This window comes from Artemia sp. Qi Xiang Cuo, chromosome 2, assembly GCF_049724085.1.
Source record: "Artemia sp. Qi Xiang Cuo chromosome 2, ASM4972408v1, whole genome shotgun sequence".
NCBI classification, from domain to species: domain Eukaryota; kingdom Metazoa; phylum Arthropoda; class Branchiopoda; order Anostraca; family Artemiidae; genus Artemia; species Artemia sp. Qi Xiang Cuo.
Window position 1 is genome coordinate 76840406 of NC_142795.1, and position 25225 is coordinate 76865630.

The 25225-nt window shown below is 36.3% G+C and overlaps 1 protein-coding gene across 3 annotated transcripts in view; it reads left to right on the plus strand.

The window, feature by feature from the left end:
* Men-b (NADP-dependent malic enzyme b, mitochondrial) overlaps positions 1 to 25225 on the plus strand; it is a 270075-nt gene that overhangs the window by 28404 nt on the left and 216446 nt on the right. The window contains exon 1 of one of the 3 annotated variants that reach the window (XM_089103274.1): positions 16486 to 16619. The exons of 1 other annotated variant lie outside the window; for it this stretch is intronic. Coding sequence is in view for 1 of the 2 variants with exons in the window: in XM_089103273.1 (XP_088959399.1) it covers positions 19727 to 19752 (26 nt within the window). In the remaining variant the exon portion in view is untranslated. Of the gene's footprint in view, positions 1 to 16485; positions 16620 to 19614; positions 19753 to 25225 lie in introns of those variants that run through there. One more of the 3 variants, XM_089103273.1, reaches the window with a different exon arrangement.

Sequence of the window (25225 nt, forward strand, 5' to 3'; positions counted from 1 at the left end):
TGCGATTGTTATTTTAGTCTATAGTTGGTAGTGGGAGTATCAAGAATGATTGGATTTGAGAAAAGGAAGATCTTACGGAATCTAGTCAAATTGAAAACCTTTTTAGTGTTAGATGATGACTTTTAGGAATTATCTCTTCAACAGAAAATATTTTCTCAAGAAATGATTAACTGTATAACGGGATCTGATTCTTCATCCTTTGATTATTGTATGAAGCTTATGAATTGCGAATCAAATACATTTACTCAGCTTATTGATATATTAATTAAAACGAAGCAAAATGACATTGTGATTCTGCTTTTAACCACTACATAGAAATTCATTCTTTAAAACAATAGGAAATAAGTTTTTGTGACGATGCACGATTACTCCTCCTCCTCCTCCTCCTAGAAGACAATTTTATTTTTTTATTGATTTTGAGTCAGTTTCTTTCTGGCAGTGAGAGGGACAACATCGGAAAAAATTTTCATACATGTTCACTATGTTTATATACATTGGGCAGCTGGTCTTCATGTGAGAACTGTACTACAGTTGATGACTATAATGAAAAGTGTAGACTATGCAATCCGTGTAAATTGCATAAAGGATATGCAGTGCAAATTAAGGACTGTAATACCTGTATTAAAGAAACTTGTGACTCTTATCCTAATGGATATCTATGCTCCAATTGTCATTATGTTAAGCGTGACCAATGGGAAAATACTTACCCTGGTATTATTGGAAAAAACCCTAAACATGACTTCAGCTTATTTCTATAGGATTGGTATCGTCGCGGCTTTAAATTGTATTGGGAAGAAGAATTTGGAGCACAATTCAATTGTAAAAACATGAAGAGAGTATGGTTCCTACGTCATAGTTGTAAGGACAATGCAAGTAATGATTATAAACCTAGCGATTTTTATTTGTCTGTGACAGAAAGTGATTCTTCATATGAGAATATTGTGTGCGACATTACTTCAAATAATCAGATAGAAACAAGTGAATTTTTCAATATGAATCGTAATAGTATCATTGACTTCACAAGAAGATTTAATAAAAATGAAGTTACAAAATATTGTGGAAAATGTGATCCGGACTTTGCACAATAGGATCAGTACAATTTGAATCCAAATGATCTACCACCACTAATCGTTATCGACGACGATGACTATGATGTTGACAATCTAAACGACTATCAAAAAGAAGAAGAAATCTAAAAAAATGAAGAGAAAAGACTTTTTTATAGTGCATATATATTTTATTAATAGAAGAATTCACGTATATTTTTAAAACACTTTATTCTTAGGGCACTGAAATCAATATTATACAGGTCTGAGAGGGCAGTTTCTACTATAAAGTCATTCAAACGGGGACTGTATACATAAATGTTAAGAAATTCACTGAAAGTATAGTCACGACATCGAAAAATGAAATATAGTAATGCATGAAATCCACAGCTTTTGGTCGATAAATCTTGTACTCGCATCCAATTTTGATTAATTGTTTCCCACTTCCTTCAAGGTAGTTTTTGATTTGTGGTGTGTAGAATGCATATGGTAGACCAAGAGGATCAAAAAATTCTATATTCTTCGCTGTCTAAAAGATGCGTAGCCAATGACCCGTCTGCACAGTCGATGGACTGCTATTAACAATCATAATGGTTTTGTTAGCTGTATGAATATATTGAAGGAAATCTGAGGTTATAGGATTCGTATTCGGACATATAACGATCCATGTTAAATACATTGATTTTTTGAGTGGTGTTCATGGTGCCAAGTCTAAAAGAACACTACCATCGGGGGTAATTTCCCAGTAGGTTTCAAATTGATTAAGTGAGATTAATGTTACACTCTCTGTCAATGGTTTTTCAAAGATACACTCCAAACGTACAGTACTCGTTCGGACAATACTCATATCTTGAGTACCAGACAAGTCCAAAAAAATGATACCATGGCTTTTTGCGAACATTGAATCGGTAATACCATTTTCATATAGTTGAGAATCTTGATCTAGGAATTGCATTGTCAACTCATATAGGGTCCTATAGGATTTATCAAAGGATAAATTGTAGAGAGGAATTCCATTTACTTTACAGACAAGAGAGTGAAAGTCTAAATAATTCAAATTCATGTGGCGAGTTTGTCCACGATCCTATGGCACTGGCACTTTTTACAAATCCCAAGGCGAGTTTCGATGGAATTTCACCAGTGATAAATGAAGAATTTGTGTAGGCACTTGATCGAGTGACAATATGACGTTGATTGGCGATTGTGGGAGGAACGAGCAGTTTGATATTATTTCCAGAGGCTCTTAGTATTTCAACTGCCCAAGCAACAGAACTCATGACCGGTGGCTTTCGCAGATGAAGTATTGCTGAAGTGAGATTGACATTAGCGTTGGGTGCTGCATCAAGTGTCTTTTTTAATATGAAATTGGATGGTGCAAGTTGTAACTTTATATAAATTTTAACATTGAGGGGCATCCGTTGGGATATATTGAGTATTTCTTTATTGAGTCTACCAACTAAATGGTACTCCTTGCTCACTGCCCAAGTGAGTTCACCGTCAGTATCAACATTTGTTCTATAGTCATAGCCCATTGGCAGACCTCTCAATTTCTCATGGGCCATTGGAGTCATCAACATAAATTGCATGTAACTAGCATAGTTTGATAGATTGTTGCTGGTGCTCACCAATGTTCCATTTATGTAGACACATATTTGTTTAAATAAATTGTGTAGTATGCCAGTTTAAGAGGATAGACCATTGAAATTGGAGGGAGGTGAATCGTTGGACTTTTTCCTCGCCACAACTTTTAAATCGGTAAATGTAGATAATAATTCTATTAAGTAGGTTTTGTTGGACCATATTTCAAGATATATGTTTTCAGAAAGGGGTTGCTGCGGATAGAATTGTTCATAGTACCCGTGTTTTACACTGACATCCACACTTTCTGCATTGAAAAGATTTGGAGATGTGATGACAGTGGGATGAGATTCCTTGTGGGGTAGATATGCCATCTAGGAAAAGAAATCCCTTTTCGATCTAAAAATTTTTCTTCTTGGTTTCTTTTTCTTACTTTTCTTTGACAAGAGTGACGATGATGTCTTTCGCTTCTGACCTGAGTAGAGACTGATGAGTTAAGAGATGTTTCTCCTCCTTTTAAAACCTTTTCGACTTTGTTTCAATCGCTCGCCAAGGGACCGTGCGCCGGATCTAAGATTTTGTGAAAAACTTTTTTTTAAAATCTTTGCCAGCCCCCCAATCCTGTAGCGTAGAGGATGCAAAATCCGCGGCAACCGGCGCAATATTTTTTTAGCCAGAGGTAGTGCAGAGCGAAACAGTTTAGGAAACCAACTGCCAAGACCGTAGCCCAAAATTGATGAACGGCCTTTATAATAATCCCTTCCATGACCCAACTGTCGTGGTAGGAGAGGAGTAACATAGAAATCAATATCAGGGCATAAAAATATATTTTTTCTATTAGTCATTTTGCTGTTGTTGTTGTTGTTGTTGCCGAGTAGGTCGAAAATGATATGTAATCACGGCCAAACCTTTTGTTATTGCTAGAGGATCACCTAATTCACTTCTTAATGTTAACTGACAGAGTTCCAAATACGAAGTGTTTACAGGTACATACTGAAGATGCTTTATATTATAGTGATGAACTTGTTCATGGGTTGTTTTTCGTTCAAGAACACGTAGGAGGGGGACATTTGAATTACCAACTCGATGTTTCCACAAAGGAGGTGTAGAGAAATATGCAAGAGTCCGAGGCGAGACCAGGTGGATAATCAGCAAAAATAACTTGATCCATCCCGCTAACAGTTCCAGCGTTTTTCCCATTGATCATATTCTGTTTAAAGCCAAGAACATCTCTCAGTTTATCGTTGAGATTAATCAGTTCAGTGTCAACGGGTGAGGTAATGTAAATCCTATCATGTTCCATTGAATAATTAAAATGGAATGTACCATTCCTACGATATGAGATTTTTCTATTTGATTGCACGACACAAATCCGTCATAGTACCATATTCTCTATACCTAAATGCAGCATCAGGCTGTTTACTAGATCTATATGCTTCAATCAACTGCAACTCAAAAAAGAATGACTAACTGTAAGGTGAATCTTTTTTATCATAAGCATGACTCTGTCTTAAGGCCTCTTTCGTATTTATCAGAGTACAATCACCAAGAACAGCTTTACACATTCCATTATTAAATGTGATAGTGGGTGCGAGTTTTTCCCAAAAATCACTAGTCTTATCTAAATCGTTGCAGAGAGGATTGGAGACATTGGTGTTAAACGTTATTTAAAAATCATTGGGCATTGTCATTATCTTCAACACTGATCCAAAGATCAATATGAGAGTTGTATCCTAGCCAATGAACAAGTAACTGTTCCATACCCCTGAGAGTAAGAGTCTTTAATATCTTTTCAATTTGTTAGATTTCGGTGTTTTGACCTTTTTTTAATTCATAATCATAAAAGCTGCCAAGAATCTCATCATCATTCAAGTCACGTGGACGATAATAAATGGAAATAGTGTCCAAGAGTTTGGAGACTTTAAAAAGTTCAGTGGACCATAAGTAATTACCCTTTTCAAAAACATTAGTAGTCCGACTGATTCGAAAAGTATCACCAGCATTGAATTTCTTCTTTTTCTTTTCATTACCAACACCACCAACACCATTGGAACACTGTTTAAGAAAAGTGTCAAGTGTGTTGGCATCATGATAAACTTCTCTTGGCGTTGAGTTGGACAGGAGTCGATGTGGATGTTGATTCTAGATCAACATGATTCTTTCCAGATCATGAATAAAAGCAGCAGTATTTTTTAAAGTGTAATATCTAGAAATTAAATGTCGAATAGTTCTTATCAGTCGTTCGGCCAATGCTGCCTTTATTGGACTATGACTATGATAGAGGATTGCATTATATTTCAGTATAACCTTCTTTACATGGGGATTAAAAAATTCACTTCCCCGATCCGTTTGAATCTTGTTATAGCAATCCTGTTCAAGGATGATTTCAAGAGCTTTAGCAACCTCATCACCGCTCTTTGACCGCAGTGGACTGGCATATGCGTAGTGACTAAAAACATTGATTGCAAGTAGAATGTACTTGTATGGATAATTGTGACGCCGTTGAATCTCATCTAGAGTCAAAAGATCTGCTTGTAGTATTTGTAATGGGAAAAAGGCTTTAGTTTTTCGATAGTGATTACCACGAACTCTACGATTATGATGTAGAGTGTAACTTGATTCATTATGTAGATACCCTCCTGCCAGATTTTTTTCATGTCCAGTCACTTGAACAGGTGCGGTAGGTGAACTTAAACCTCTCACTTCACCAATATTCTCATAAACATGTTTCAATGCTTCAACCATTTTGAACGTAAACACGTAGTGAAGTGTCCACTGCCCATTTGCTTACTAACAGGTGATGGTGAGGGGGATGCAGTGATATTAAGACGTCTTCGCTTGACTCCCCCACTCATAACTCTTGTCAAATCATTGTTTCCTCTTGGCGTGCTAGTAGTATTTTCCAAAAATGATTTAAAAACATCTTTTGATATTTGACCAAAATCCTTTAATCGTTTTAAAATATGTTTATTGGCAATAGGGCTATTGGGGAAGTTTGACCAATATTAAAATGTATGCTGGTGACTGTCAATTTTTAAAAGTCTTTTATTATTTGTAACCATATCCTAAAATAGATTAAGGATAATATATATCAGGCCGTGTATTACAACTTCATTACCTTTGCCCTCAATTCGAAAATTTTCACTGTCAATAAGATACTTGAAGATTCTCTTACGCTGTTCACGGTGGGAATATGACATTAGATTTACAACGCTTGCCAGAACTTTAGACAAATCATCTTCTTCTTCTTTTGGTATTATCGTTGATGATGATGATGATGATGATGGAGTCATTTCCTTATTGGATTCAATGACATTTACTTTGAGGGGTCTCTCATGATAGGGCTTGTGTCTTTCCACTCGATAAAGTGCGTTTTGAAGCAGAATCTATTTTTTATCGCTGTCAATGGTTCCGTTGCTAATGAATTTATTGAGATTTTTCTTCATAAACTCCCTCGATAAAAGGGTAAGTTCTATTTGAGTCGATCAGTATGCTTTGATCATTCTCGCTCTAGAAGACATTGATTTAAGATCCTAAAATGACGTGTAGTAAAAATGTAAAGAAGTTACAGCCCGCCTGAAGAAGTCGGTTTCTTTTAAAATCGTTTCCTTTATTTTTACTTGCCGCTGATGCTAGGGAGCGTACAAGGGAACGATGTTGCTTTTTCTGTTGCTTAACACCTTCTGGCAGTTGAACATTGCCTTCGGTTAGATTTAAACAAAGTTCTGACATGAGATTAATGAATTCTCTGTCGACACCATGTTTGAGTATGGCCTTCCTAAGTCATGGTTTTGAATTACCTAGGACGGTGAATAAATAATTTCTTTAGCGTCATGATTGCAACTAACGACCTTTTTTACTGTTCACCGGCAGATATACAGTATTTTCAGTGTCAAAAATATCGGTGACTACACGTAAATCCTCGGGTGTGTTCTGATTCAGGTCCAATAGAATATATCCGTAGGGTTTGTTGGTAGCCTGATTGTAGGCCGAGAGTAGGAATATTGACTCACCCGGATACACCTGTCTGTTTAACGTTATGAGGGAACTGGAATCACGAACAACCCTGTAGATGATATAGTAAGTGCAATTCAAAGCAAGTGTTCTCATACACTTGCTCTGCTGAAACAGATTGTGTAGAACTAGGGTTACGGAGATCCGTTGATGATGAGATCGGACAGTGAACAATTGTATCATCTCCTGACACCCTTCTTCAATGGACTCAGCCAGATCGTCAATAATCAACCAAGATTTTGATTCAATACTGTTGAAAATGTCAAGTCCATGGATTAATTTCGTGTCTGGGGCAAAATTTTTATTTCTATCATAAGATTCTTGCCAAACTCTGTAGAAATAGTATATTTTAGTTGGATTTTCTAAAAACATTTTGTTACGATTTTGAATTATTTTTGTTAAAAGTGTCGTTTTGTCGTACATTGATGGTCCGCAAAAAAATGATCTGAATGGTGTTTTAAATTGATACATGTTCCCTTCAACAGTTCACCTAGACAACTAACTGTAGACTATAGCTGTCTAATGACTAAATAATTTCCCTACTACTACTACTCCGTTCAAGAATAATAATAATGAGACGAAGACGAATAAAGAATCATATTTTCTTTTATTATGCATAAAAAAGTAACAACACTTAAAAAATACTACATTGAAAAAAAGCACATTAAATATGAGAGAAAAAATACACTTTTTTTTAAATTTATTTATAATAAAAAAAAAACATTTACATAGGCACTAGAAAAAAACACTTTAATAGATACACTTTTTTTTTAATTTATTTATAAAAACACAACATTTAATGAATAATGCACTAAAAATATCACTTTTATTTACAACATCTTGAATTTTGAGATCCCCCCCACCCCCCCCCCCCGAAGGGCGCGGTGGCCACTGGCGGCGGCCGGACGAAGGCCGGTACCCCCCCCCCCCCCCCCCGGGCCGGCCGCGGGGCCAGAAAACAATTTGAATACTTTTTTTATTTACAAAAAAAAAATACGACTCTGCCCTACTATAAAAAAAAACTGCTGAGTTGGAAAAAAAAACTACTGCTGAATTGTGAAAAAAAATAATGCTGAGTTGGAAAAAAAATATCTGTTAAAAAAAAGAATCCAATCACCACCCAACCATTTACTATTTAATTTTTTCCCGACCGAGGCGATGTCTATAATCTCGACACACACCTCGGTCAGAAGTCAAATAATGTCCATGGGGTAGCACCTTCACACCATCCGCACACACATAGACTTTGTCTGACACGGGACACATGGCTATTTTATCTACTAAAACAGTACGGTTTTTAAATTTTAAAGACCGAATTGCCGTGACCTTCGCCCTTGGAACTATACTATTTTGCAAACAGTTTCTGCGTACACTCATGTTGAAGTTCATATTCATGTAGTGTCTAGGCACCCCTTTGCAGACTTTTTGACTATCTCGTTGTGCTTTACTACACAAAACATTTTCAGAACCGCAAGCACACCACCGGAAATAAAGTGACTTCCCGTCTCCGATTTTAACAATAAAGACAGATTTGGGTCCTGACACTTCACTCGCTCTACATCGGTGGACTCGTTCTGATTGGCCAAGTCCATTCGAGGGCTAGTGTCCACGCCTTTTTCCAAATCTTCCAATAAATTTGCAGTTCTAACTTTTAGTAAAAGTGAATCAGTATCCCAATAATATGCTTGAACGTCTCCCTTTCCCGGCCATTGGCGCCTACATATATCGTAATAGAATGACAACATGAGGTTTTTTGATATTTCGGTTATTGCGCTGCCAGCTGCAATATTTTTATTTAGAATTACGTTTCTTTTTTTTTCTATTTAAGAGGACCATATTCGAGTCTATGATGGTGAATGATGTAAAGTTTGGATTGGCAACGATTCGAGCACATTCTTTTTGGTCAGTCACAATGTCACAACGACTTCGATTGTGTACACTCTCACACATTTTACCGAAGGCTGAGTTCAAAATGAGTTTAAAAATTTCCTTTTCAACCTTCGTTTTCGCGTCGGAGCGTTTATCGACGAAAGTGTCAATACACGTTTTCAAATAGGGTTCCTGGTAAAATTGGAGGACTCTATCTATCCTTGTGACGTGGAAACCGTTGGCTACCGTCCACCGCAAAAGAACGTGATGTACAACGATATTCTCTTTCGGATGAAGGTTGGCAATAAGTTTTTGTTTTGAAGGTGTCCAGTGCACACCATCATCCACTACCTTAGAAATATTGTATGGACTCAAAGAGTCCCTAGTCACCGCTCTGCTTATGTACAGGAATACAAAATCCTTCACTCAGTAATGATACTCCGCGGCTTTTTTACTATCGATTTCAAAAAACCACCCCTGCGGCTCATTCTCTTAAAGAATGGGAATGTTGGGGAAATTTAAAGCACGGGTATCGTTAAACCATTTATAATTTCCAAACGGCAAAGAGTAGTGAGACATTGCCGACGGATAGAGGGAGTTAATATCCAAGAAAACTGCATCCGACTTTACACCGGTGTCATGTCAAGTCGGATCAGTTTCAAGGATACGAACTCCATGAAAAACGTACCGCCCCCCCCCCTTACTGATCTCTCTGCAAATAGATACTGATCCACGTCGGTGATCAAGCCTATTTCCTCTTTACTGATTTTAAGAATTGAATCCATCACCAAATGAGGAGTGGAAAAATAATAACCAAAATCCAACTCAAATTCTACAGAGATTTTATCGGTGTTCTTACACACAATATCCAGAACCGAGAACACATCACTTGCCAGGTACAATCTACAATACTCCCACCCGTTTTTACACTCTCCCATAGCAGAAACCCTCTTGGAAAATTCATAGTCGGCAGTGGTGCATTGACGCTCGTAAAGTGAATCGTAGAACTAGGTGATGGACGGCAATTGTTCCTCAGAAAGCCTCGCGGTTGAGTTGTAGTACTCATACGGATATATGCCCTTACACGTTAATAAATCATACATTTCACCGTCTGAAAAGCCCTGCTGTTTCAGGAGGTGTTGTATAAGGAGAGGGAAACTATTAAAATCGTCACTTTTCTGTACTTCAATGAGTTGTCTTAGGGATTTGGGGAAGAAGCTAAAGGAGTCTAAAAAATGGATCTTATTCACGCACAATTTATCGTTATCTATTATTTGCCATTTGAATTCTAAGAGCAGCAGCTTTTCAGATGACTTGGGTATGATATTATAAGAAAAAGAACCATCTACCCATGCGCAATCTACAACTCCACCTCGTTGCAATCGCGCCAATGCCGGTAAAATAAATTTCATGTCATAGCTGGAATTGTGTATATAGACAAGTAGAAACAATTGTTGGCTAATGTTTAAATTACACGATTGATGGGCCACTCCAAGAAAATTACTCAATCCTTATACAATCGGGTGGCTCAATTGATCGTGGTAGCGGACCACCCCTTTACCCCCTTTCCCCTTATCCCCTTTCCAGTTTCCCTCTTTATTATTACCCTCAACAAATTCCCCCCTCGCATACCCAACATATTTTTTCATTTTTAATAGCCAACTCGTCCTCTGGTGATAGATTCACTGGATAGGACTTATTTTACAGTAGTAATATCGATTGATTGGCTGTTTTAATGAGTGCTGTCACGGCTGAGAGCATACAATCCTCACCACCCAATCTCTCAACTATTTCTACCAATTGCATGGAATTACACGAGTCTCTTTGTGCGTGAGCATAAGAGACTGCAATGACCTCATGTTTTTTAACAAGCTTTGAATTCAATGGATCATACATATCTATGAGAGCGACTTCGCAGTCTAAGGTCACCTTGTCACTCTGTTAGAGTGAATTTTGAAAGTTTTTAAATCGCAAGATTGCCATGTCATCGCTAACCGTTTCCACATATTGATATCCATGACGCTTACAATGCTTCATATGGTTGTTTAACTTAATTTCTGACCGGAATCTAGAAAGGCATGTTGGACAATAATGGCATTCCCCCCGTTGTTTCCCTTTACCCTCACTTAAAACCAGATTTATTTTTGATATTGAAAAAAACTGTCAAACTGAATTAGGATTACTGACCGGTTGGTAAAAGAGGCAATCGTATTATTCCACTGAATCAACTAATGGAGTCCTCAGTGGAAATATACTCCTTTTGTTACACTCACCCCTCTAAAATTTGTTGTCATCTTGTAGAACAGTAACACCAATTTTTAAATGTGCATTAGCCTGCTCAAAAATAGTTATCCCATTAAGTGTTACTGGATATTGATCATTTAAACAATTAAAATCTACTTTAGGGAAATTTGGACTCCCATTAACTGCAAAATCGTCCAATAGTGTCTTACTAGCATTCTCTTGCAGAGGCTTGTGAGCTGCCACAAGAAATGCATATTTGAAGCATTGAAGCCCTGTATAGAAACGAAATCGTTGTACACCATTAAACCGCTTTAAATCTTCATTATATTTTGCCAAAACCACCCCACTCCCGCGGCCCCCCTTAAAATAAAATTCTTTTTAAATTTACCCACATTAATATCCAAACTCCCAATAAATAAAACCACCGACCCACTACCCAACTCAGTATAATTTTCCAATTTTGTTACTATATTGTCAACCCATTCCATAAAAACACCCTCAAAATTATTCAAGTCCGGATGAAGTGGTAGCATTTCAATACGTAAATAATGCTCATACACCTCATCCGCCTTTTCATTGAAATAAATTATTTTTTGTGCGATGGCAGCCTTAACCCCATCCCTCCCACCACCCTCTCAAATCAGTCTTTCAAGAAGGGCTCGAATCTTGCCCACATAGGAGTGTACTATGTCCATCGGATCCGTTATGATGCTACCTGATGTCAGTGAATTAAATGGGTCCTCAAACTCAGACCTATAAACAAATACATTGTGCAAGGCAGAGTCAACTAAATTAAAATCGGGCATGACAGGGGGCATTACGGGGATGTCATTTCCTCCACCAATTTGCTCAATAATGAGGATGTTACGTGACGTCGAATCCCCCAACTCACTCAACAAACCCTTAAGTTTATCAGAACTGAGACGATCAGCCCCTTCGAGGGTAGCTGGTTGAGTCAAACCCCCTGTAGATGTACTTGGTGAATTAATGGAACTATCCCCCGTATTTGGAGGGATCATATTATAATTATCATCACCAAACCAATCGATTAATAACTGTTCGATCCATTCCTCTGACTCGACATGGATATCATCTTCAAATTGTATTGGTGGTGGTAATAAAGGTATTTCCATGTCGTCAAATAGATTACTGGTCCTTAGGTTTGTTGTTGGTGGTGGGAGTTCCTGTAAATTTATCTAGAAAATGAATGTGAAGTTATTTTTTCTTTTACAAGAAAATGAATATTTAGATTGTCTGTGTGTGTGTGTGTGTGTGTGTGTGTGTGTGTGTGTGTGTGTGTGTGTGTGTGTGTGTGTGTGTGTGTGTGTGTGTGTGTTTTTGTGTGTGCTTAATATGATTCTTTGAATGTAACTTGGTATAAGAAATAGAAATTATGCCATATTTTTTTTATATTGGTGATGTGGCACTTCAATTAAGCTGAAAAAAAATATTTTCAGTGTTTATTGACCCAAATCCATAGAACCGCTTCCTCATTAAAACTGGTTTTTTTTAAATTCTTAATTCATGCTAGATCCTAACATTGACATTGAGGTTTTTTTTTTTTTTTTTTTTTTTTTTTTTTTATAACACACACACCGAGATAGATATATACAGAGATAAGAGAGAGAGAGAGAGAGAGAAGATACAATTTTTCTTACGTGATCACTGAGAGAGGTGACTGGTTCAATGACTACATTAGCTTCATGGAATGGGAGTATGGTTTGCATGTTGAGTGTGGCAGTTGACCGGTTGACAGTTGGCTGGTGTACGATAGGTCTGGATGGCTGTGACATATTGCTTTGGATGCCGGATTGAGGAGCTGGATAGTTGGCTATTGGGCGGTTTATGGTTAATGTTGATGGTATTAATGGATTCGACCTAAGACCAGGTTGCATAACTAATGGTCTGTTTGGGATGACCACCGGGGTCACTTCATCCTTTCTTATATTGTGAAATGGGAGGGGGAGCTAATGAAAATCCTAAAAAAAAAAGTTTGTTTTTCATGAAAAAAAACTTGAAAGAGAATCATCAGTCCTCATCAATAGTATGCACAAGAATAAGTTTTTTAAAATTAAAATTAAGTGTCATTCTATTTTTCTGATATGATTTAGAGATGTAAAAAAAAGTTGAAAAAAAAGTAAAAAAAACCGTCAGAAAAAAAAACTCAGAAAAAAAAAAAAACACTACAAACATTATTTTTCTAATAGTAAAAGTCGCAATACACATATCTATATCATTCCCATTTTGAAGTTGTAAAATATTAAATGTAAATTTCATATGTTCTAAGTGTGTTTTATGACATTCTGAGATGTAAAAAAAAGTTAAAAAAAGTTAAAAAAAAGTAAAAAAAAAAAAAAATTGGTCACTACAAACTATATTTTTCTAATAGTAAAAGTTGCGACACACATATCTATATCATTCCCATTTTGAAGTTGGAAAATATCAAATATGATATTCATTTTTGTGTATGATTTTATATGATGTATATGATAAATGATTTTTGTGTTTTAAGTGTGTTTCATGACATTCTAAGAGATGTAAAAAAAAGTTAAAAAAAAGTTAAAAAAAGTTAAAAAAAAGTTAAAAAAAAGTTAAAAAAAAAGTTAAAAAAAGTTAAATGAAAAAATTTTAATTGAGGGGGGGGGTTGGAGGGAGGGGGGACGATTGTGGCACTTTGGGCCGGTGGGGAACAAATGTGGGGATCTTTGGGCCGGAATAAAAAATAGGTATTATCTATCTCATGTGGTAAGCTCGCAATCCATTTAAATGCAGTGTTTACAAACTTTTTTTTTCATGTTTTGATATTGCTCTTTACCGACCTCTGGAGATCCAGATTCAAAACAATATTTAACTATCAGTTAAATATGATGGGATCTGTATAAATTTTATTAGAATTAATTTCTTTACCCACTAAGAAAATAAAAGAATAACTTACTTCTTGTGTGTAGCTTTTGTCAATATTCATTTTGTATGAATGCATCATTATATCTCAAATGTCAATGTTGAACTGAGGAAATAACTGATTGTCAGAGTTTTTATATCCATATTCAAGGTTAAACATAAATCAACCACATCTAGCAACTAAAGATAGCGCACAGTACTCCCATTTATCTATAATATTTACAAGCAGACAGTCCCACCATATAGCTACAATGCTTTCAAGCGCACAGTACACCCGCCATACAAGCAGACAGTGTAATGACCGGAATTCAACCACCGTGAAAATATCACGCACTTTGAACAGAAACATCACGAATTTTCACGGTGGTTGAATTCCGGTCATTACACTGTCTGCTTGTAATGGCGGGAGTACTATCCGCTTGAAACTGTTATAGCTATATGGTGGGATTGTCCGCTCTCTATCATTATAGCTATATAGGGGGACTGTCCGCTCGGAGATATTATAGATATATGGGGGGATTGTGTGCTACCTTATATTATAGCTACATTGGGTACCTGTCTTCTCTCTATCATTATAGCTACATTGGGTACCTGTCTTCTCTCTTTCATTGTACACAGTAATTTCCTACCTGTGCGCTCTCTTTCATTGTAAACAGTAATTTCCTATTACCCCCGTCTCAACCATTATATCTATACTCCTAACATGGGTAAAGTTCATAACTTTCAGCCCTCCCCCCGGGGACTTCGGGGGATTAAGTCGTCCTAAACGACATATTTATCATATTTTCAACCACGCTAAGCAAAATGACTATCTCAAACTTTTGATCAGGTGAATTTGGGAAAAAAATGAGCATGGGAGGGGGCCTAGTTGCCCTCCATTTTCTTGTCACTTAAAAAGGGTTATAGAACTTTTAATTTCCATTCCAATGAGTCCACCCACGATATTCTAGGATCACTGGGTCGATACGATCACCCCTGAAAAAAAAAACAAAAAAACGAATAAACACGCATCCGTGATCTTTCTTCACGCAAAAAATGCAAAATTCTACATTTTTGTAGATAGGAGCTTGAAACCTCTACAGAAGGGTTATCTGATACGCTGAATATGATGGTGTGATTTTCATCAAGGTTCTATAAATTTTAGGGGGTCTTTCCCCTTTTTTTCGAAAATCAGCCAAATTTTCTCAGGCGGGTAACTTTTGATGGGTAGGACTAAACTTGATGAAACTTATATATTTGGAATCAGCATTAAAATCTGATTCTTTTCACTAAACTTGATGAAAGCTATATATTCCAATCCAGTATTGAAATCAGATTCTTTTGATGTATCTATTGGTATCAAAAACCCGTTTTCTATAGTTTCGGTTACCATTGAGCCGGGTCGCTCCTTACTTACAGTTCGTTACCACGAACTGTTTGATAGGAAGCTTATTTAAAATAGCTAACAGCTTTAGCGTAAAGAACAAGATATTGAGAAGGGTGCAACCCTTCATATACGAAATAATTTTGGCTAGGTTTGATTTTTTATGTTGGTCCTTACTTTCAGCTGAAAAAAACTTTTTTGTTTAATCAAACAGTTCGTGGTAAGGAACTGTAAGTAAGGATCGATCCAGCTCAATAGTAACCGAAACTCTAAAAGACGAAATTTTGATACGAGTAGATACATCAAAAGAATCGGATTTTCATGCTGATTTCAAATATGAAAGTTTCATTGTAAAGTTAAGTTACCTATGTAAAGTTAAGAGCCTGAAAAAATTTGCCTTATTTTCAAAAAAGGGGGGAACTCCCCCTAAAAGTGATAGAATCTTTATGAAAATCAAACCATCATATTCAGCGTATCAGAGAACCCTACTGTAGCGGTCTCAAGCTCCTAACTTCAAAAACGTGGAATTTTGCATTTTTTGCCAAAAGAAAGATTATGGATGCGTGTTTATTTGCTTGTTTGTTTTTTTTCCCAAACATGATCGTATCGATCCAGCAGTTATAAAATGTCGAGAGGGTTCGTTCGAACGGAAATTAAAAGTTTTAGGGCCTCTTTTAAGTGACCAAAAAAATTGGAGGCAACTAGGCCCTCTCCCACACTATTTTTTCTCCAAAGTCACCTGATCAAAATTTTGAAATAGCCATTTTGTTCAGCATAGTCAAAAACCTTGTAAATATGTCTTTGAGGATGACTTAATCTCCCACAGTCCTCGGGGGAAGGGCTCCAAGTTATGAACTTTGCCCATTGTTTACATATAGTATTTGTTACTTGGAAGTATGCTGACGTTTTCAGGTGGGATTTCTTCTGATGGGGAGGGGGTGAGAGGAAGAGGCTACGTGAGATGATCTTTTCCTGGAGGATATTGTCATGGCGGAAGGGACATTTCTATGACGGGGGCTGCCGGATTTCCCAACATTATTTAACAAACGTTCAGTTAAATTAAAAACATTTTTTTTTAACTGAAAGTAAGGAGCGACATTAAAGCTTAAAACGAACAGAAATTATTCCGTATATGGGAGGGGCTGTCCCCTCCTCGACGCCTTGTCTCTTTACGGTAAAGTTTTTTATTGTTTTAACAAATACGAGTTGTGAGAAAGAGTAAAACTTTAGCGTAAAGAGCAAGGCGTTGAGGAGGGGACAGTGCCTTCCATATAGGGAATAATTTTTGTTCGTTTTAAGTTTTAATGTCGCTCCTTACTTTCAGTTAAAAAAAAACTAATTTTTTTTATTTAATCTTATAAAGGTGTGATAATCTTAGCCAATGAAATATCTCTGACGCCACATTTTTAATATCTAATACCAAAATGAGAACAAGTTTTCACTTTTTTTCTCTCTCTTGCGACAGAATAAGTAAGAAGGTGGAATCACTAGTATTAGGCTTGGACAGGCTTATAGAGAGTAATTATAATTTTTTTGTTTGTGACGCAACAGACGCGATTTTGTGTTGGTTGAATTATAAGCCGCTGCAACTTTTTGACGTGGAAGTGAGTAGAATTTTAATATCATATTTGTTTAAATTGAGCTAAAGCTATAGACTATGCGCTCTGTTCTCAATCTTCGAAAACTTTAGTTTTTGACTGCGACACTTAATCTAGGCCTAGCAAGACTTGATTCTAACCTAGCTGGGGTTTATAATGGTGTTATCAAGATCAAACCTCCACCTTTTTTTTAACCAGGTACTTAAGAATAAGAACCGGGACCCCGGAATTGTAAGATTACTATCTGTTCCCCGGTTAAGGATACTAAGCCTTTAACCCAATACAGAAATCAGATATCAGGGGCGTCGTTTGGGGGGTGGCAAGGGGGGGGCCAGATGCCCCCCCCAATAATGTGGATAAAAAATATTATACATCCCATGCCCTTTGACTATTCAGACATGGACCCCTCGGTCAATATATACCAAAGACTATTATGGGTTTGTTAAAATAGGTAATACGTCCATTGGTGCCATTTTTTTAAGCAGATTTCTCATACTGTTTGTAGTTATCGCGGAACTGTATTTCAGCCCCCCCCCCCTATATATGCCAACTCAGGGTTAGGTTAGGTTAGGTTAAGTATAGCCTATATAGGGGGGGGGGGCTGAAATTCATTTCCGATAGAAATGCTTATTATATTCGTAATCAGCATAAAAAAAAGGCATCGAATGGTGTATTCACTTTATTTGAAACTCAATAATATGATTTGGTATATATTGACCAACCCCTCTTGCCCCCCCCCCCACAAAAATGCTGGAAATTCGCCCCTGTCAGATATGTAAAATTAGGATACTTTAGCAACAAAGCTATGGAAAATACGGCACTTACATAATATAGCGACCTCATTTTGTTATTGATCTGTAATGAAAACGGTTTTTCTCAAGAAGTGAAGTTAGGTTAATCATAATGAAATATCATAAAATATGATGAAAATATAAGACTAAGTAAAAAGATTAGAAAACTACAACCGAGGGTAAATATTTACCAAATCATGTGATTGAGTTACGACTAAAGTGAATATATCACTCAATGCCTTTTTTAATGCTCTTTACGAATGTAATAATCATTTTTGTCGGAAATGAATTTTAGCCCCCAGCCCTATATATACTTGTTCAGGGTATATATTTGCACATTAGGGGGGTGGGGGAAAGTTTAAACTTACCTCTCATTTACATCAGAAATACCCCCACCCCCCTAATGTGCAAATATACACCCTGATTTGGTATATATAGGAGTGGGGGCTAAAATTTATTTCCGACAAAAATGATTATTATATTTGTAAAGAGCATAAAAAAGGGCATCCAGTGGTATACTCACTTTAGTCGTAACTCAATAATATCATTTGATAAATATTTACCCAGCAGAGAAATATGTAAAGCAGGCCGCCCAGAAAGCAGTATATTAAATGCCTAACCTAACCACCCTTATGTATTAAATATTTAATTAAAATAAACCTGCATAGGCTTAATATTTTATTTCGCTCATGCTAAGCTGATTATCTCCGAATGGACACAGAAAACTGGTTTCATTATAGATCAAGAACAAAATGTGGGCGCTATAACATTTAAGTACGAAAAAATTATAACATTCAATGTTCTTTCCAATAGTATGCTCCTGTGCTCTCATAACCACTGCTGGCGCTATCCCCCTCCATGAAGGGGCCGTATAGCCCTAATCTATACAACAGTTTGTTGATTTCTCTTTTCAGATTGGCTCTATTTGTCATTGTGAACCAATTGTCGACGTGATAACGGGAGAAGGGGCTGGGGTGTAATTGTAAAAGCATTGACTGTTGTAGGCTATTTGGACAGTACATTGAATGGAGAATCTGAGTCCTGCCCTCTCTGGAAAAATTAAAACTTTGTGGGCGTCTTTGCTCACTATTCCCATGTTTTTCATGTAATTCGCCAGATTTATACCTCCTGATTTACCCCATCCATCTCCAAAAAATGGTATAATGTGAATATATCCCATCCTGGGGGAGTATATCTTTTTCTGCATATTCAGATGCCTTAAAAATTTGTTTTCTGGGGGGGGGGTGAATGGATGAATTGAGCCTTTCTTAGGGATAGTATCACAGTATGCTAGGTTGTATGTACAAGTTGAAAACTTTTGTTGTCGCTTCATCCGTTGCCCTATCTAGCAGAATACCTATTCGCCCTCTAAAGTGCCGACTTTCTCACATTTTAAAAGTTTCTCTAGGAACTGAAACTACCCGAGAAAGAAATTTCCTGTTGAGAGCTCACTTCCTTCGTTACGTTAGGATAATCGGATAATATAATGCAACAGATCTAAAACAAATAAATAAAATTATTATTTTTATTTAATTTCATCGGACAATTTTTGATTGATTAAGTCTTTTCTTGCAATCTGTAACATTTGTTTTCGTTTTATTTTATGCAGTTTGTCATTTGTCGGTGTGATCTCATGAGATGGACTCTCCCTTTCACTCCTCCCTGCCCAATTTTATGGCAAAGTGGGTCTTCTTCCTAACAGCCATGCCTTCAGTATGCTCTTCCACTTTTTGCCGTTTTAAGACGTTTCTTGGCTGCAAGGGCAGTCAAAGACTATGAGAAATATAACACTAGTTCCTTGTACTGGCACCAGTAAATAATACTTCCAGTTCCAAGGAGTGCGGGACGTAGGGGGGCAAACATTCCCCCTAAATTTTCAAAACATTTCTTTTGGTATTTTTCTTAAACAATATCGGGAGAAAGAAAAATGCCCCTTCTCTTTAGATTTTGAAAAAAAAATTGTATTTTCAATGAAAAAAAATCCGAAATAGTTTTTAACTCTTACATTTTCGTGATTTCAAGAGTTTTATTCTGGGTCACGAATTTCGCGTATTTGCGCAATGGTTTTAGTCTTTTCTTCAAGTTTTTAAATTTTCCGCTCGAATCACATGTCGTCATGAGAAGGTGATCACACCCACTTTTTTCCTGGACAAGTTTCCGTTTTCCATCTCTTAGCCGGGATTCAATTCCTATGCGCAGTGGTTATTGAACCAAGGCCAACTTATCCTTGACTATTTTATATTAGCGCAGGGCAAATTATTATTAGTAGTTTTCTTCTTTCTATCTGTCTTGACAACTTTTTATATTTCTCATAAAAAGAATATGATAGGATTCACCAATTCTCTTGCGTAAGACTTTTCAAATTATTATACAAGTCGCTTCTACTTAATGAATTAAACGTGTTTTTTCTTCGATATTAATAAAAAATTATAACAATATTAACTTTCCCTTTAATACCCCCTAGATTTTCTAGAATACAGACAGTATCTAACGGGAACAGAAATATCATTTTAGTTATGTTAGGTGGGAGCACATCCAAAGAATCTACACGCAAGGGCAGAGCCGTTCAGAAGGAGGGGAGAGGTGACTAAGGCAAGCTGACCCTGGTACCGTGGCTGGGAAGGGGGATATCTTGGCTGGGAACTGCTCACTTTGATCAAATTTTTCACTTTGATTCGGCCGTTTTTGCTTATAATTGAGTCTCGTGGAGGCGCTGTATTTCATTTTACCCTGGGCATCAACAACCCTAGGAACAGGTCTGCAAAAGAGCTAAAACAGTAGGAAAAACCCAATGGCATGATCTATAATAAATATTTACCTATTTGACAAGATTTGACTCTTTGATGTATGGATGTGAGCAGGGCTCCAATGACCCTCCTATAAATGGCGTTTCCACTGAAAGCTGGGTTTGCTCATAAGTATGACTAGAAAATAAAAATTCATCCTCCTTGGACCAGAAAATCATTAAAAACTTGAAAATAAGCTATTTCATTTTCATTTCACTTTCAGAGATTTAAATTTCACGCATATGAAAAAGTAAAATTTTAAATTGGACTGCCAGATTTATAGATATTTTTTTTCAACTATAATTGATTCAACTATAATTTTTTCCTATTGTAGTTGATAAGAATTTGTAGTTTATATTTGGTTGCAATTTATTCAGGCGTTCAAATGTCCAAACCCTTAGATAGCTCAGGATAATGTCCTTAAAAGGAAGGGGTATGCTATGCATATTTTTTTTTTTTTGTACCATACCTTTCGAATTCAATTGTTTATGCCTGGGGATAGTCTTAATTTTTTTAAGCTCTGCTAAATACTGAACATAAATATATCCGATCAAACACATATTAGTGACTTTTTTTTATACAAAGGTGAAACGAGAATTGAAGCTCAGCTATCCTACTTGCACAAGGTCACCTACATAGAAGGGTACTTGGAACTGAATTCATCACTTGACATTTCAAAATCTTATTCCTTTTTCCTTTTTTTCTTATGAAGATCAGACAGAATTATCACCTTGAGATATTCTGCTTCTCTTAAATAACCGTTATTTGAAGAATTGGAGAATTTTTCACTGCTTTTCATCACAAAATAGTTTGTTTGCGCAATGAACTTTCTGGTACATTTATAAAATTGTAACTAATATATAAAATTGGATAAAATATGTTGATTTAAATTGTTAATTTGATATCAATGTAAATTTTGTTCCTAATAAATAGTTTGTATGTAGCTGCTAGATTTTTTTTTTCTCATTATTCGATAAACTTGCAAATTTTTAAAAATTTTTTTTTTACAAAAATACTGAAAAGTTGTGATTTACTAATTTTACGAAATTTAGCGTAAAATTTGTACTATTTACAAAATACTCAAGCTAGATATCGAATTGGTTATAAACTTAGTGAGCTGAAGTTCGCCAAAACCAGGTTTTTTTTATTAGGGGAGGGGCTCGATAATTTTGTATTTTTGAGATGTGTTTTTATGCCCTAAAGATAAATAGCAAGGAAAATAATATTTTGCTGTATTAGCTGTAAAACATGCGAGATATTGTAAGAAAACAGTCAACCAGGTTCTTTCAACGGAGAAATCCTATGCCGAGCATTGCAAACAGTGGTTTCTCATTCCGTTTACAATGTTTAAACTTTAGTTGTTTGGGATTGAAGGGGCAAAAAAAGGTACCTAGGTTAGGTTAGGCTACGTATTTAATATATGCTATACTTTACCCCTTCCCCCATTATGTGCAAATATATAGCCGAAATTTGTTTCTAAACTATTATATTTTTTTCCTATTTTGTTTTATTTCATTAGCATTAACCAACCTTTACTTCTCGTGTGTTTTACAGCTAATAGAACTGTGCCAATTTTTTTTTGCACGGTTAGCACTGATATCACCATTTTGCTTATTATTATTTATTATTGTTTTTTGTAACCAAAGCTAGCAGGGTACTATGACGTCGTAGAGAGATATTTAATGACAAATTTAAAAGTTACTATCCATGTCTAAATGCTTTTTTATAAATTTGTCTCAGTAACGCTATCTGCAAATGTCATATGGCGTCAAAATGGCACTTCGTGGTGCCATTTCTCCAATGGAAAGGCTTGTAAGCAGACAAAAGGTACAGCTATGAGATCCATGGTTGTAAACCCTTAAATACAAGTGTAAAATCCCACCTCACGTATACTCCCCCTCCCAGTCCCCTAGTAAGTTATATAAATCGTCTGCTGACTAGCAGAATTAGCAGGCTACTGCAACGTTGTAGAGAGATACTTAATCGCTCTTTATCATATCTATCAGCTTCTTCAAAATTTGCCTGGATAAAACCATTTTAAAATAGTACATGGCACCAAAATGATGCTTTCTTGTGCCATATCTGGATTCGAAAGGATAGAAGGCATAAAAAGTGTACCATTATAGTCTCCAAAATCTTCATCTCCATCCAAAACCTCCAATTGCGAAACCCCTTAAATGACGGTCTTATTTATTCTCCTTCATGGCTCCTTAAGTTAGAAAGTAGTTTGGAAAAAAACTGCCTAAAGATTAAAATTCTTTTAACTTTGATCTCTGAATAACAAATGTATCTGTTGTTATCTTAACTTTAAAGTTAATTAATTTTTTAACGACCTTGAAACGTGAAACGTTAGTATACATTTGTCTTGACAACGCCATTGTAAGGCGTTGCATGGCATCATGGGCTTTCTATTTCATTTTGGGAGATGAGTAATATTTGTAGGCATGCATATATAATGAGTCGGAGGTAATAGGCTTGAGATTGTCTGTGCAGGATTTCGACTCCCAGGATTGCACAAAGGACTGGACTGCACAGGACTGGGCCCAGGATTGCCCAAAGCCTCCATTCATGGAGGTCCCAGGGACTTCTTGCTGCCCGGTTCTAAGCCGGCTTAGAACTTCGGTGTAGACGTGAGAAGATATGTGATCCCCGTCCTCCACTGGTATCCGGGATCATTGCTTTTCCTGAGGCGAAAATAATTTCAATAATTTAAAGAACATGAAAATTGGAACTTGGAATGTTACGACGTTAAAAAATGACCATCGTATCAACATTTTGACTGACGAATTCAGACGATTCGAACTGGATTTATTAGGAGTTTCAGAAACTCATCTGCCAGGGGTAGGAAGCATGAAATTAGGTGATATAGAATTTGTTTACTCAGGCAGGAAGGATGGGGTACATAGACAGGGAGTAGGGCTCTTGATGAAAAAGGAAGCTGCTAAGTCTTGTTTAGGCTGGGAAGGTATTAATAATAGAATACTAATTGCTCATTTTATGATTCAAAACTTCAGGGTACCAGATATAGTAGTATATGCCCCTGTAGAACCGACTGACGGAGATACTAGTGACTCATGAATTTTACTTAGTTACAGGAGCAAATAGACAGGGTCCCAGGTAGAAATATGATGTTTTTACTAGGAGATTTTAACGCCCAGGTCGGTAGAAATAGGGATAGATGGTATCCTAGCCTAGGTAAATTTGGTGTAGGAAAAGAAAACAGTAATAGAGAAAGACTTTTGCAATTGTGTAGGTATAACAATCTAGTTATAACCAATACGGTGTTTGGTCACAAAATGGCTCATAAGTTAACATGGTATTCACATGATGGTAAGAGAGCCAACCTTATTGATTATGTTATTGTAGACCGAAGAATTGCAAGATCAATACAAGATACTAGGGTGTATAGGAGTGCTGTTTTGATGTTAAAAGTAAAGATCACCATCTAGTAGTGTCAAGGGTTAATTTAAAGCTGAAATATCGGAAGGGTAACTACCTCCCGGGAATTTATGATTCTGGAAGACTCCAGGATAAGAATTTGAGAGAAACATTCCAGGAACAGTTGAATACTAAACTTGAGAGTTTAAAGTTTGATAATGTGGAAGATGGTTGGAATAATTTTAGAAAAATAATTTGTGAAATTGCTGAAGGTGTCTTAGGGAAGAAAGCTAGAACTGCAGCTAAGAATATCAGTGAAAAAGCTTTATATTTAACAGAAAGGAGAAAGGACTTGCACAAGAATTATCTGAGAGATAGATCATATGAAAACAAAAGGAATGTAAGAAAAGTGGAGAAAGTATAAAAATATGAACTAAGGAGGTGTGCAGTGGAGGCCATTGATAAAATATCCGAGGATCTGGAAGATGCAGCTAGACGGCATAATAGTAAAATATTGTATTGGCATGTTAATAAATAGAGAGGGAGTAGCCAATCCGGACTTGGCTCAGTTAAAGACAGGAATGGGGCCACAATTAGCAATAAGGAAACAACTAAAGAAAGATGGGCCGAACATTTTGAGAATTTGCTTGACCGAGATAGAGTTGCAGGAAAAGATAGAGAGGAATATGAAAAAGTTTGTGATACCTTGGATGTGAAGAGAGATTTGTTTAGTGAGGAAGAATTAGCGACAGTACTAAAAAGATTAAAAAATAATAAGGCTCCAGGTGCTGATAGGGTGGTAAATGAGTTTCTTAAATACGGTGACTCTGAGGTTAGAAATAAGTTACTGAAGATTTTTGATTTTTGAATATGATTTTTGAAAAAGGGGAAGTACCTAACGATTTTAGGAAAACCTTAATTAAGCTACTTTATAAGAAAGGTGATAAAAGTGAAAGTGGTAATTATCGAGGCATTAGTCTGGTCTCTGTAGGTAGTAAATTACTTAGTATTATGTAACTTTTAGACTCAGATAAGCCGTAGACAAAGTTTTAGTAGATGAGCAATGCAGTTTTAGAAAAGATAAAATATGTATCAGCCAAATTTTCACTCTTATGCTAATTATTGAGAAGTGCCTTAGTTGTCAAACATCTTTGGTCCTCAGTTTTACAGATTATGAGAAAGCGTTCAATTCTGTTGATAGAAAAGCTTTAGTAAAGGTTTTATCCTTGTATGGTATACCAGACAGATACATTAAAGTGATTAGTGCTATGTACGAGAATAACACTGCTGCAGTTAAGGTAGGAAATGAGGTTAGCAGCTGGCTTTCTATTAAATCAGGAGTTAAGCAGGATTGTGTTCTATCCACCTTTATATGGATCATTTTGATGGATTTTGTCCTAAGGAGCACAGCAATGGCAATGGGAGAACACAGAATTAAAGGGGGAAGTAAAACTCTCCTGGACTTAAAATCATACTGATGATTTAAGTATCCTGTATGAAAGTTTGAGCAAAATGAATTAAGTGGTAGAGGTTTTGCTAGTTCAGGGTGCTAGAATAGATTAAAAATTAATGTTAAAAAGACTAAGTCACTAAGGCTAGAAATAAGTGAGGATGAAAAGTTGACGTTGGGTAATGAAAAGATTGACCAGATGAGCAG